The following is a 13,479-nucleotide window of genomic DNA, read 5'->3' as shown; positions in this document are numbered from 1 at the left end:
ATATATGTAAAAGTTCTGTACACTTAAGGTATGTGTGTGTGTTTGTGTGTGTGTGTGTGTGTACACACACACACACACACACACACACACATATATATATATATCACATATTATCAAAGGTATTACACATCAAGCCTATAGTAAATTACTTTCCTTAGGTAAACTATAGATTGAACATCCCTAATTTAAAATCCACAATCTTAAGCAATTCAACATATGAAACTTTGGAGTACTGACATGCACGTGTGAGTAGATTCTCTACCTGACTGTGGGGTGAATTGAGGTCAGAAGCAAGCACAGTAAAATAGCATGTGTGTGACCTTTCAGGTATTTGTGAAACAAACCAATCTAAACCCAAAGCACTTCTGGACCTAAACAGCTTGATTTGAGCTTAGTTACCTTGTGCTACGTATTACACATTTCAGGTCAGTTAGCTCAGTGAAGGCAGAGACCAGACAAGTGTGGGCCCAACCCCCTTCCTTCCCCAATGCGATTGTTCGTGCGATTGTTCACATACTCTGAAATGGACCTCTTCGAGCTTCTGTTTGGGGTGACTGCTAATCGGTGGCTCATCTGAACAATCTTAATCACAGACCTAATGATTATGTGAATTTTATAGTGGTTTCCACCTGCAGAGGCTCTGAACTAGGCACTTTGTATGCACCTCTGCCTCAGCTGTCCAGGATAGATGCAGTTCTTATTATTCCATTGATAAATGAGCAGACTGAGGTTTAACCTTCTGAAGTCCAGGGTCAGGGCATATGTTTCCCTGATGCTCTAGATTGGCCCGTTGAACTTCCAGGTGTCCTTTGTATGCACAGTAGGATTGATTATTCCAGACTAGTCTGTACTATTTAAAGAATTAAAATGAAACCTTTTCTCTTAGCTTTTATTTTATTTTTCCCTCTTTGGTCCTATTTTTTCCTCTTATTTCACACTCCGTCCCCAGTTTTGGGGATCAAACCTAGGCCCTCATGTCTATTGGCAAACACTCTGCTGCTGAGCTGCAAACCCCAGCTTTAATGCTTTATGAGATTAGAACCATTGGGAAGAGTTGATTCAAAATAGGAAATGTATGTAGTATGTTGAAGAAGACATTAGCTGTTTCTCAAGGGAGCCCACTCCTCTGCTCTCACTTGTTGACTAAGCCCTGCTTCACTGAGCACTTTCTTTTTTTTCTGCTCACAACCCGAGTGCCCCATGGAGGTGAAGGACACAGCCTGAGCCTGTGCCATCAGTCAGGAGAACAAATGGGCTTGCTCTGCCTACCATCGGGCCATCTCCGATTCCACCTCTTTTATAGAAATGAGTGATGAAGAGAGGTGCGTCCCGCTTTGCCGCTGTATTAATACACATCAGGGGCCAGCTCCTGGCACTAAATCACACAACTGCATACATCTGTTATCAGCTCTTCACCAGTGTGATGAACAAGACTGCAGATAGAGGCTTCCTTGTGTCATTCTTTATAGGATTTTCCTAAAAGAATAAATAGCTCAGATCTCTGCCAACACTCTCCCCTGTCACTGTGATGAATTCAGCTTCTTTCTTAAGCATGCAGCTACAAATCTCTGCCCTTCCCCCACCCGTAGAAAGTTTTGAGTTGAAATTGACTGAATTTAAAGATCTTAGTAAGGCTAGGGGGTGAAGAAAGGAAGAGATACACATGTCTTCCTTGGTTTGTTTGTTCGCTTTAGTAGTACAAAGGGCTGGGGAAAGGACCCTTCCAGGGTCATTAAGTAGTGCCTTCTTAAACTATAGCACTGTTATTTTCTTGTTTATGTCTCCATGTCCCTTCCCTCCCTGGGGCCACCGAAGATTCCATTCAGAGCCTGGATGGTTTGGGCTATTCCTAAAGCCTTTTTCCAACTTTGCATTCCCCGGGATTACAACCATCATTCAGAAACTGTATCACACATGGTCTCTGAGCACTAAACCAGCCATGTGTTCAGATGGGTGGGAATTTTAATCTGTTTGTTCACTGCTATCTCCCAACATCCCTAAAGTCACCTAACACTAGAACAGACTCACTTCTTTTCTATTTTTATTAGCATTTATGAAACTAATGGTTGTGACTGACACCTCATGTCTGTAGATAATATGCTTTGTTCATCTTCAATCTCCTATCATTTACTTCTCTCCCTCCCACCATTCCCCTTCTTTACCCCTGAGCACTTTTATATATTGTTGTTTCCTTAGTTATTATTGTGACATGTATAAAATACATATAAATATATATAACCAGTTGAGTCCATTTAGAGTTGCTCATACGTACAAGTTTTTCGGACTGATCACTTGATATTGGATAACCACTTAAGGGTCTCATCCCCGGGGAGACTAATTACCCGTCTCTCGGCAGTCATTAATTTTCTGTAGTTCTTCATCTAGAGATGGGGCCTTTGGCTGCCATCCATGTCGGCATGGCAGTTGGTGTTGTCATTGTTCAGGTCTTATTTAGGCAGCCATATTGCTGATATTTTATGGGTGTAGCTTCCTTCTCTTATATAGAAGATGTAATCTCACAGCAGATGTCCTGGTCTTCTAGCTCTTATGGTCCTCCACCTTCTCATTAGTCTCTAAGCCTTAGATGTAGGAGTCGTGTTGTACATAGCGACCACTGCAAGACATCACCAACAGTGCAGTAATGGTGCTCATATCTTGGGAATAACCAACAGCTGTCTGACTGGTCTTTAGGCCTGGTCAATAGGAAGAAATTCATGCCTGGTGTTCTCAACCTAGATAGCTACACATGACTGGTGAGGTCATGGAACCTAGGAGGAACCTACTGTTGGCACTTTGTTAAGCCAGTGCATTCTTAATACTTTTCCTCTACCCACAGATACGTGTGGCTCTCAGCCATTACCAGTGAAGCTCTTTTTCCAAATAGATGGAGACCATTCCAGTTAGTCAGAACTAACAGATCAGAATGTGAGAGAACGACCATGGGGTGTCTAGCTCCAATGTATCTAAATAAAATTATCTTAAAGTCATGGCAGTATTCTCCATATTTTTCTAACCCTTTGGAAAGTATCTAATTGCTATAAAATAATATTGATACATAAGGTGCAAAAAAACCAATGCGGCTAGTACAAAAACCGTTCCCACTGAAGAGAGTGGGGACATTTTTCTTCAGTGGGGACACTCTCTTCAGTGGGAACAGTTTTCGTACATTTTTGTCTTGTTTTGATCATCGCTTTTGTCTTTAAAGTAGTTTTAACAGATAGGTGTATCTCTAAAGGATACGTTGTCTGCTTTTTTAAATGTTTCTCAACCTTGAACAAAAGAGTTTATATTTTACAAGATTCACCCAGTTCTGTTTCTGAGATTCATGTGTGTTTTGTTGTGCAAAATCTCTTTGTTTGGCCCGCGGTGGTGGCTCACACCTTTAGTCCTAGCACTTGGGAGGCAGAGGCAGGCTGATCGCTGTGAGTTCGAGGCCAGCCTGGTCTACAAGAGCTAGCTCCAGGACAGGCTCCAAAACTACAGAGAAACCCTGTCTCGAAAAAAAAAACCCCGTCACACATGATTTCCCATTGTATGAGGAGGCCTGTGCCACAGCTCAGTGATCTGGATCGTATTGGATTGTGTCCTGTTTTATACCTTTGTCAAAAGCACTGTGTTCTGGGAGAAGATGGTGCAGGCATTCTTCTGGGTTACTTCACACTCATTTAATGGTGGTCTCGGAGACCAGACAATACTGGACCTTGGCATAGACATGACTGGAACCCCTGAACTTGTCTGGTAAGATGTAAATTGTACATCTATGGCAGTTTCTCAAGACAGCCATCATAAAAAGGCCACGAGATCTCCCAACTCTGCACCGCATTATATCACCTCAAGAATTAAAAGCAGAAATTTTAGAAAATTTTAAATTATTATCATTTTATGTGCATAGCTGTTTTGCTTTCATGTATGTCTATGCACCATGTGCATGCAGTGCCACAGGAGCCAGAAGGTGTTGGATAACTCTGGAACTGGAGTTACTTAACGTTGTGTACTTCCACAGGGGGTGGGCGGCAGGAATTGAACCCAAGTTCTATATAAAAACAGCCAGTACTCCTAACTGCCAAGCCATCTCTCCAGGCTCTAAAGCAGAGGTTTTCCTATATTCGTGTGCGCAACAACATTGGTCACAGTAGAACAACCCAGATGTTAGTGGCCAGTGAGCAACAAGATGTGGTTCTTGCACACATGGAGTGTCACTCAGCTTGAGCCTTTGACACTCAGAACCTTGCTGTCTGGGATAAAGGCACAGTGAGTGAGCCAGACAGACAAAGAAAGACAAATAGTGGATGATTCCACTTTAATGAGCAACCTGAATAGTAAATTAATGACAACAGAAGGTAGAGAGGTGGTTACTGAGGCTGGGAGGAGAAGGGGTGGGGAGTTAGTGCTGACAGTGCACAGTGCTTCCACAGCTCCCACTGGAGACGATGCGAGCTTTCCACATCACCTCTGAGCGCCATGCTGTTGAACAATGCACGTGCAAATTTTATGGACATTGACCATCATAGAAAACAACAACAGCCAACAGCTTTTCAAGGATAGACTGTCATTGAGGTTTCTGATTATGTAGTAAGGATAGGGATAGTTCTATGAAGTCCTTTCAGTTTAACTTGAACAACTGACTACAAGTCAGTATCTGCAATTGTGTGCAGATACATGTTGTGCTGCTGTGGTTGAGATGCTAAAATGTAGAAGGAGCGGCAGGCTGCGTTCCCATCCAGCTCCCGCACAGCTAGCTTTACACCCGAAATGACAACACACAAATTGTATTTATTTAAACACTGCCTGTCTCATTAGTTCCAGCCTCTTATTGGCTAACTCTCACATCTTGTTTTAACCCATTTCTATTAATGTGTGTAGCACCACGAGGTGGTGGTTTACCGGGAAGATTCTAACCTGCTTCCATCTCGGAGAGGAGAGCTATGGCGTCTGCCTGAGGCGTCTGACTCACTGCCTTCTTCCTCCCAGAATTCTGTTCTGTCTTCCCCGCCTACCTATGTTCTGACCTATCAGGCCAAGCAGTTTTCTTTATTAATTAAGCAATGAAAGCAACAGATAGATGGAAGACAGACACTCCTACATCACCAAAACATTTGAAAGCCACTGAAACGTATATATAAGCTGTGGTACGGTCATGTTGTTCAAGCATTTCTAATGTTAACTTCCAGTACAAAGTTGACATTTGAGTTTATTTGAGGATATAAAATAAAATAGGGTAAGTCCTTCCTATTCTTGTGATGTGGTTTTTGCTTGTCTAATACTGAGCAAAAGCAGTACTGCAGTGCCTGCACTACGGGACGGTTCGCAAGCCGGGAAAGGGGCTAGAGATTTAAACATACACACAGAGACAGAGACACAGGGACACCCATCGGTCATCCTTGAAACAAGAATGCCAACTTTATCGTGCTATAGGGATTCAGCTCTTGGGATTTTCAGCTGTAAAACTCACCAGGAACCACTCCCCTGCTGTCAGAACCATGCTCAGAGCAGCTGCAGGCACAGGAAACAAGTTGTTTGCTCCGTTCACTCCAGCAGGCAAAGGGTCTGAGACAGGCAAAGAAAGTCAAGGGGCCAGGGGTCTGCAGCTCCAGTACTGGTCATGTGGCCTGTTGTATTTGTTTTTGTGACCCAGTCACTATTAGAAAAATACCAAGGCTATATTATTGGGTAGACTTAGTGGATGTAAAAGAAAAGTCTAGAGTCTACTGTATTTTACTATATCTAAGTATATTTTTACCCTTGGCAGAGTGAAAGGTGGTTTGTCCTGATCCACTCAGGGGCACTTGGAAAGGTGAAGTGGGTTGCTATTGGCATTCGGTAGACAGGGTCCAGAGTGCTGAGTGTTCTGGGTACACAGCACAGCTCTGTACCTTCATTGACTATCCAGTCCAGAGTGTCTTAAGAAACTTGATTAGAATACCATGCCTGATGCTGCTTATTTGCTCCTTGTTGTGTTTACTTCTAACATCATCATGTTGAGGAGCAAATGTAGCCCAGTATTTGAGCTTGAATTGCTATTTTTGATTCTCTAGTTTAGTTTCCTGATCCATAAAATGGGGATGACAGTGCCTACTTCTAACAGTTAAGAAATTTGATATTATGCAGGTGTAATGGCACATGCATATAACCCCAGTGTTCAGGGGCTAAGGCAAGAAGACCATGAGTTTGAAGCCAGCTTGGGCTACATTGTAAGACATTATTTTTGTTTTTGTTTTTGGTTTTTTTTTTTTTGTTTGTTTTTCGAGACAGAGTTTCTTTGTGGCTTTGGAGCCTGTCCTGGAACTAGCTCTTGTAGACCAGGCTGGCCTCGAACTCACAGAGATCCGTCTGCCTCTGCCTCCCGAGTGTTGGGATTAAAGGCGTGCGCCACCACCGCCCGGCTGTAAGACATTATTTTTAAAAATACACATACATACAGGGTAGGGGGAAGTGAGGTAGGGAGTCCTGAGTACGTGATGTTCAACAGCATGGTGCCTGGCACATGTGTGCTCCATGAGTAAAGCGGTTTAGTTTTTTCCTGTATCTGTTTACTGAATTTATTTCTGGAGAAATGATTTTGTAAATTCCACTTTTTTTTTTAAATGAAGAAATTAGTAGACCTTATGAAGCCACTTAGGTGAATAGGGCATGAAATATAAAGATTAAGAAATGTATTTCTATATCACTCTTACCCTAATTTCTTACACTCACTCGTCTCTCTTTCCTTATTCTTTTGTGAAACACAGTGCACCCAGATGTGTTGGAGCTAGCCACCCCAGCCCAGAAGCCTCCCCACTCCGAGTGGTTGGACGGGACCTCTGCAGCAGAGAAAGCCACTGCCTCAGCTCCAGCCACGTTTTTCAAAATGCCACATGAAAAGAGTTCTGGATGCAGCTAGAGCCCAGTAGCTGATAGGTGTTATTATACTTGGTATTATACAGCCTTGGTGTCCTAATTGGCACCGCCGGGACCCACTCCTCTCCACATGCAGTGGTGGCTCTTTCTTTTGGAAGATATTATTCGGGGAATCTTTTTCTGTAAAGCAACCGGGCAGCAGTTTTCTTTGAGGGGGGTGGGGCATCTTCTGTTGTATCCCTTACTCTGTTGTTAGCCCACTGTTGACCTTCGCTGCTTTCCTAGAGCTGATGCTCCTTGGCAGCTGTGTCTTTGTTCTAGTAACAGCTTTTGCACCCCTTCTGCATAGAGCTTTTACGATCACCAACGAAGTCCCAAATTCACAGCCAGTTCCAAACACTTCCTCCATGGAATGTGCCTCCTATGCAGTACGGCTTGCCTTCGAGCCTTTATTTACTCTGTGCCAGTAAGATACACCAACCAAGTTCTCAGTTTGGGGCCTCAGAAGAGACACCAGCGTGAGGGGTTGGGAACTTGTTCCACTGGGCTTGCACATAAACTGAGGGATCACTGGCAGCTGCGTTGTCCTTGACCTCATCTTCACGGTCTGTGCTCTCCTGGCAGAGGGCACATCTAAGCTCAGAGGTTGGTGTACTAAAATGCAGATGGAGGTTTAGCTGCGCAGCAAAATAGTCAGTGGCTAGTGTTCGCTTAGCGTTTCTGATCCTGGCTTAATTCTATTCTGAGTGGGACTTCACTGTTAGTTATCTATAGAGTAATGCTCTGCTATCTGAGAAGGAAAAGTGTCTTTGGGACACGCCCCTGTGTGGCGTGTTTATGACTGCTCAGCTGCATGTAGAGCTGTATGTATGGTTGTGCCTCAAGTCAACGCTACTTTGTCAAAGTGAGGACTGTGTGACTGCCTGGAGCTGCTGGGGACAAGCCACATTTCCCAAAAGTATTCTCAAGAGCACCTGTCATTCGGGGGCCTGCTTGACAGGGTGTTCTTACTTCATATCAACCGAGTGCTTTTACTCTGAAATACACAGGAGCTGATGTTAAACCCTCACTGCTTTGGTCACATGGGACAGAACACCTCTCCCTTAGACAGGTGCCAGGTGGTCCAGTGCCTCGTTTTCCCAAAGTGTAATTGTCCCTCCCACACAGTGTAATTAATGTGAGGTGGGCAGGCTGTCAGAGTGTGAGTCTATATGGAAAGGTTTTATAGATTCTGTGGACGGCTGAGCACGTACCAGCTGGCCATGAGAGTGGTGAAGGGAGATGCAGATAGAGATCATATAATGGAGGGTAACACCGAAGCCTCCAGTCCCCCAGAATCACCCTGATTCTTAGGAGGAGTGACTGTCCTATGGGGTGTCACAGCTACATCCACAGAAGGTGGGAATGTGACACTGTTTGATGGCTCAGTGTTGAAAGTGTGCATTCTCACCTAGACTTAGTTCCTGCAGTGGCCTGTGGAACACGGTTCTGACATCCTGGCTTGGGCTAAGGAAGAGATCTACTGATGACACTTAAACCAGTTCATGCAGACATTGGTCCTGATGATGGCTTTTGAGACCGCCACAGTGAGGTGCAAAGATATTCCCGTAGCTCTCCTTTGTGGTCCATGGTCAGGTCGTCCTCTCCTACCTGGGATTTAAAGTATATATACATATTTATTTACACTTTAAATATCTCTCTGAAGCCATGCCAATTTTCAGAGGTAAAGGCAGACTTGCATATTGTATTCAGGCACATGAGTAAGCCCAAACAAACTATAGACTTAGATGCTATTCTGCCCTGGGCTATATAATCTGTGTTTCTCATTGATATCCCTGGTCAGTCTGAGACCCATGTCAGTAATGTTTTTTCATGATTGTTTCATTTTTCTTGGTCATGAATTTCCATACATTTCTGAATAGTTTTGACAGGGATCAGCCAAGATTATAGTTTCTACCTGTAATGAATGGAAATAAAGTCATTTACCTGAGAAAATAGAATATTAAGTGCACAAATACTTTCTAATACAGGGTTGTAAATTACGCTCGTTTTAAGTTACACATGCTTAGGGAAGCCATGTATTCTGCTATTTCTCTGTTAACCAGCTTCAGAGGCTAACTGTAGTATCAGCTGTATTTTAAACCTTTCATTTAAAAATTTTTATGACACAGTGGATAATGCCATAAATTAAGATTTGCTTTTCAAGGAGAGGTGCGGTTTTGGTGTCAGTATTGGAGATCACCAGGCAGACCTTAAAGATACACTGGATATGAGAGGTTAATGAAGCCAAGAGCCATGGTTCTGACTTCTGAGTTCTGTTAAATCCTTACAGACTACACAGATGTTTCTGAATTTCACTGTTGTGTTTTTTTTTTCTAAAACAGACAAACGTGTTATCTACTTGCATGACGTCCATTCACAAGTTGTTAGCTTTGCAGAGGAGTTTGAAGGGATTTGAGATTATTTTTAAGATGCAGCATTTAAAGGAGGAGCATCATTTGTATCCAAACCTCTGCATGGCTCTTTGGTCAGAACTGCTGGGAAGAGGAAGTCATTGCTGTTTTCGTGACGCTACATTTAGAGGGACAGAGTATAGTTTTCCCGAGTGGCATGTGGTTAAGCCTCGAGTTCTCTAGAAGTGAGTTGCAGTAAGAGACTGTAGATGGCATTGGCTCTTAAACAAGACCAGTTCTCACAGCAGATAACCCAAGGTAAATAAAGTGTCTCAATCTTTGCTCCTTCGAATGAGATCTTTTTTTAAAGTAAAGTTCAATGTGTATAATGAGTAATTTAACTATCTGTCCTAAAAAGATTTATTAAGGTTTGCATTCGAGGATGAGAGTCACTGAGCATATCTGTCCATCTATACTACCTGCCTACCTACCTATGTATCATCTCTATCATTCATCTATCAGCCTATCATTTATCTATATCTACCTTTCTATCAGTCTCTCCAAACTTTCCTTCCATGGTCTAGGAAGTTGTGTGCTACCCTGAGTTAACACAGAGCCACTGAGAACTAGGAGCTGTAGGTACTAGGAGGAACTGCCAGGCCGTCATGATCGTAGCTGGTTCTTCAGCTCTAAGTAAAGAATTATGGGGATGCATGGTTCATGTAAGGTCTTTGCTCTGTTTTGGCATAATTGCTGTGATTCTGAGCAATGCGCTTTATTTCTCCCCTTCCTGGGCAGAATGCCATGGATACACCTCAGCAGCAGCTGTCTTCAGTGTCTTGGGAACTCTGTTTGAACTGAGAGCGGAGCGGCTGGCTCTGGCGGACACGGCTGCTGTCTTGTTGGGGCATAGCCTAGACAGTGGGGAAGTGGAGGTACTTCACTCTTGTCAGCCTCTTCCTTCGCTCAAGCCAGTTTTGCTCGTCACCATGTCTTTATTTCCCTTTGCTGCAGTTAGCAGAGTTACAGCTTCTAGCAACAGTCAGGATGTGGTTCTACCCCTTCAGAAGAGAAGCAAAGCCAAGGAGCGGGACAGCAGGTGCTAAACACAAATGGCTTGGTATTCACTCCTGTGTTAGAATCTGAAGAAGAGGAAGGCCATGCCTGGAAATGGCAATGTGGAAGAACAATAGTGCTGAAGAGTGTGGAGTGTAGGGTTTTTATAAAAGGAGCAGAATAATATACTCGTGGATGTGGGGAAGTCTCTTGGTAAATTAGCAGATTTGGAACTAAAGTTTTCCACTATGTATGGTATAAAGATGAGGCTGACACTGGAGATACAAAGGGGCGCCATCCTAGGTAGAAGGAAGGAAATGGGTGTCCTGAGCAGAGCCCCAGACTGGTCCTTAGACGGTTAGTGAGGATGATGTTGAAGATGCTCACATGGGGAGCAGCGTCTGACCTACAGAGTCAGTGCCTGGGAATGAGGTCCAGCAAGCCTAACAAACCCTGCAGGGGATCCAAATGCAGCCTGAAGCCTTGGCTGCACAGGTGTTGCCAGTTAAGCAAGCTCCTTGGCAAAGACAGATTTGCCTAAACTCTCAAAAATGGCTTTGTTCCCGTGGGTTTCCCTCGCAAACGCCTGGGAAAAGGCGATAGAGGCCATGAGTAGAGGGTAGAAGTGACTTGACGCAGGGGTCCAAGTTGACAGGAATGGCCGTCACTTTTCACAGTTATCAGTGTGAGATGGTACTTAATATACAGCCACCTGTGAGTTCTGTGTTCAGTAAGTCAGTTTAAGGGAAAGCCTTACACATTTTTCTAGCATAGTGATGTACATTTTAATATATAATTCAGAAAAAATTAAAAGAACCAATACTTCAGGTACATAGCAGGCATATAATAAGCATCTGCTGAGGTTGGTAATCTCAGTACATCAGTCCACCTACATTCTCATGTCTGCTTTACACCCAACTAATAGGGTGTGAAGGCTCGAAACCCAACAGTAATGCCCCACTGATTTGTTTGAGTTACAGCATCAGCACTTCAGAATATGATAAGCTCATTTGAAGAAAAAATGGACATTGTACTTGACGATTTTTTTTTCATAGTAATTAAGATGGGTCCTGACTTACTCCAAAGCCCACAAACCCAAATTCTCCCTTCCAGAGAGATGTATGATGAAGGAGTTCACTGTATTCAGGAAGGTATTCTGAAAACTGCCTAGCACTGGTTCCCTAGACTCTGCATGTGTTCTCTTTCCTATCTTAAAGGTTAATTAAAGCCTGTTGCACTGGGCGGTGGTGGTGGTGGTGGTGGTGGTGGTGGTGGTGGTGGTCGTGGTCCCAGCATTTGGGAGGCAGAGGCAGGTGGATCTCCCAGCATATGGAAGGCAGAGGAAGGAGTTTGAGGCCAGCCTAGTCTACAGAACAAATTCCAGCAGGACAGCCAGGTCTGTTACACAGGGAAGCCCTGTCTTGGGAGAGGAGGGGTATCTTTATGGTGGCTCATGCCAGTGATCCCAGAATTGCAGGGCAGAGGCAGGAGGATTCTAGATTGAACTACATAGCAAGTTTTGTCTTTTTAACAAACAATTGGAAAAGCTTTCTAAGGTTTTAACAATGCAAATGTTTTCTTTCTCTGAAAAGTAGTTCTGACCCTTGTAGAATCTCCAGATGTTTAAAATTGCAGAATGAAAGAAGATAATTTTTTAAAATTTATTTATTATTTTATTATGTATACAGTGTTCTGTCTACATTTATCCCTGCAAGTCAGAAGAGGGCACCATATCTTATTATAGATGGTTATGAACCACCATGTGGTTGCTGGGAATTGAACTCAGGACCTCTGGAGAAGCAGCCAATGCTCTTAACCTCCGAGTCATCTCTCCAGCCCAGAAGATAATTTTGAAATAGCTTCTGGGTAGCTTTTTTAACTACAAGCTGAAGCCACCCCAGCATCATGGTAACATTTAGTTCCTACTGTCCAGGATCTCAGCCAGTGCCCCTCCTCTTAGCTGTTTTTGCAAAGCAGCCATTCCAAACCCTGTTAACCTCAGCCTCTCAGCAACTAATCTTGCCCTCCCATCCATGACCTACTTATCAGAGTGTCGTCCTCCCTCTCAACCACACTTCCTCTCAGTACCCGAGTACCTGTGGACCTGTCTTGCCCAGGTCTGTTGCCCTCAGCCCTCGTGATTTGTGCATTGCTCGGGCTAGCTATATATAGCCTCTTGTTATAGACATTTTTGCATTTTAATATGCTCAGAAACTACCCCCCTTCAAACAAAATACCCCTCCTTCAACTCTGGACCCCCACCCACCACTGAAGTATGGCTCCTACTCTATCTTTAAATTCTGTTTTTCATTGAAGCGTGGTTTTAGCTCTGCACATGCAGATCAATTGGGAGTTCTAAAAGTGGTGATGGTTCAGCAGGTGAAAGGCATTTGTCACCAAGCTATGCATAATTGTGTGTACATGTGATTAAAACCAGATGCATTATAGGAGGGGACCTACACAGTAGATGACTTTGTGACCCAATCTATCAATCAAAGCACTGTTGCCAGTAAGGTGTTTTCTCTGCCATTGTATCTTCTAACTTGTAATTCTATATATAAAAGGTATTGATTTTTATATGCTAATTTTATTTCCTGCTACTGACTTGTTCTACTTGTGGGAGTTAATTTTACCATTAATCCACTGGAGTAAAAAGAAAAAGAAAATCTTCCTAAATGCACAGGGGATTGAATGGAAAGCAAGAGTCTACAGCGGTTAAAATTTTGTGTGTGTGTGTGTGTGTGTGTGCGCGCGCGCGCGCGCGCTCGCACACGTGAGAGAGTGAGACAGAGAGTTTCTTCCATGGGAGGCAAATAGACAATGCCATCTTTTGCCCTAAAAGTGTTCACCAAGCCCCAGTGAGCTTCTGGCATGAAGACTGAGGTGAGCCACCTGAGGTCAGGCATGGGATGCTCAAGGAAGAGGGGTCTCAGCTGAAATCTCTCACAAAGCCAGCTCCCTCCAAACATGATGTCTGCTTGTGTGGGTAAGTGCTAAATAAATCAGTGAACTATTACAAACTAGTTTGCCTTTCTGCATCTTGACCCTGGTGGAAGAAATGTCATTTTTTTGTAGAAGGAACGGTGGGCTGCGCACGGAAACTATATTCATTTAAACACTGCTTGGACCATTAGCTCTAGCCTCTTATTGGCTAATTCTTATGTCTTGCTTTCACCCATATTTAGTAATCTGT

The 13,479-nt window shown here is 43.5% G+C and overlaps 1 protein-coding gene across 8 annotated transcripts in view; it reads left to right on the top strand.

Annotated features, from left to right (window-relative positions):
- Positions 1-8,837, top strand: part of Gpatch2l (G-patch domain containing 2 like) — a 53,542-nt gene extending 44,705 nt beyond the window's left edge. For 7 of the 8 annotated variants that reach the window (XM_038337739.1, XM_038337738.1, XM_038337733.1 and 4 more), the window contains one exon: positions 6,729-8,837. In XM_038337739.1, the coding sequence (XP_038193667.1) occupies positions 6,729-6,880 (152 nt within the window). In that variant the 3' untranslated portion in view covers positions 6,881-8,837. The remainder of the gene's footprint in view (positions 1-6,728) is intronic. The other variant, XR_005286270.1, reaches the window with a different exon arrangement.
- The last annotated feature ends 4,642 nt before the right edge of the window (positions 8,838-13,479 follow it).

The sequence above is a fragment of the Arvicola amphibius genome, chromosome 7, assembly GCF_903992535.2.
Source record: "Arvicola amphibius chromosome 7, mArvAmp1.2, whole genome shotgun sequence".
In the NCBI taxonomy this organism is placed as follows: domain Eukaryota; kingdom Metazoa; phylum Chordata; class Mammalia; order Rodentia; family Cricetidae; genus Arvicola; species Arvicola amphibius.
This window is presented reverse-complemented; position numbering and strand designations above follow the sequence as displayed.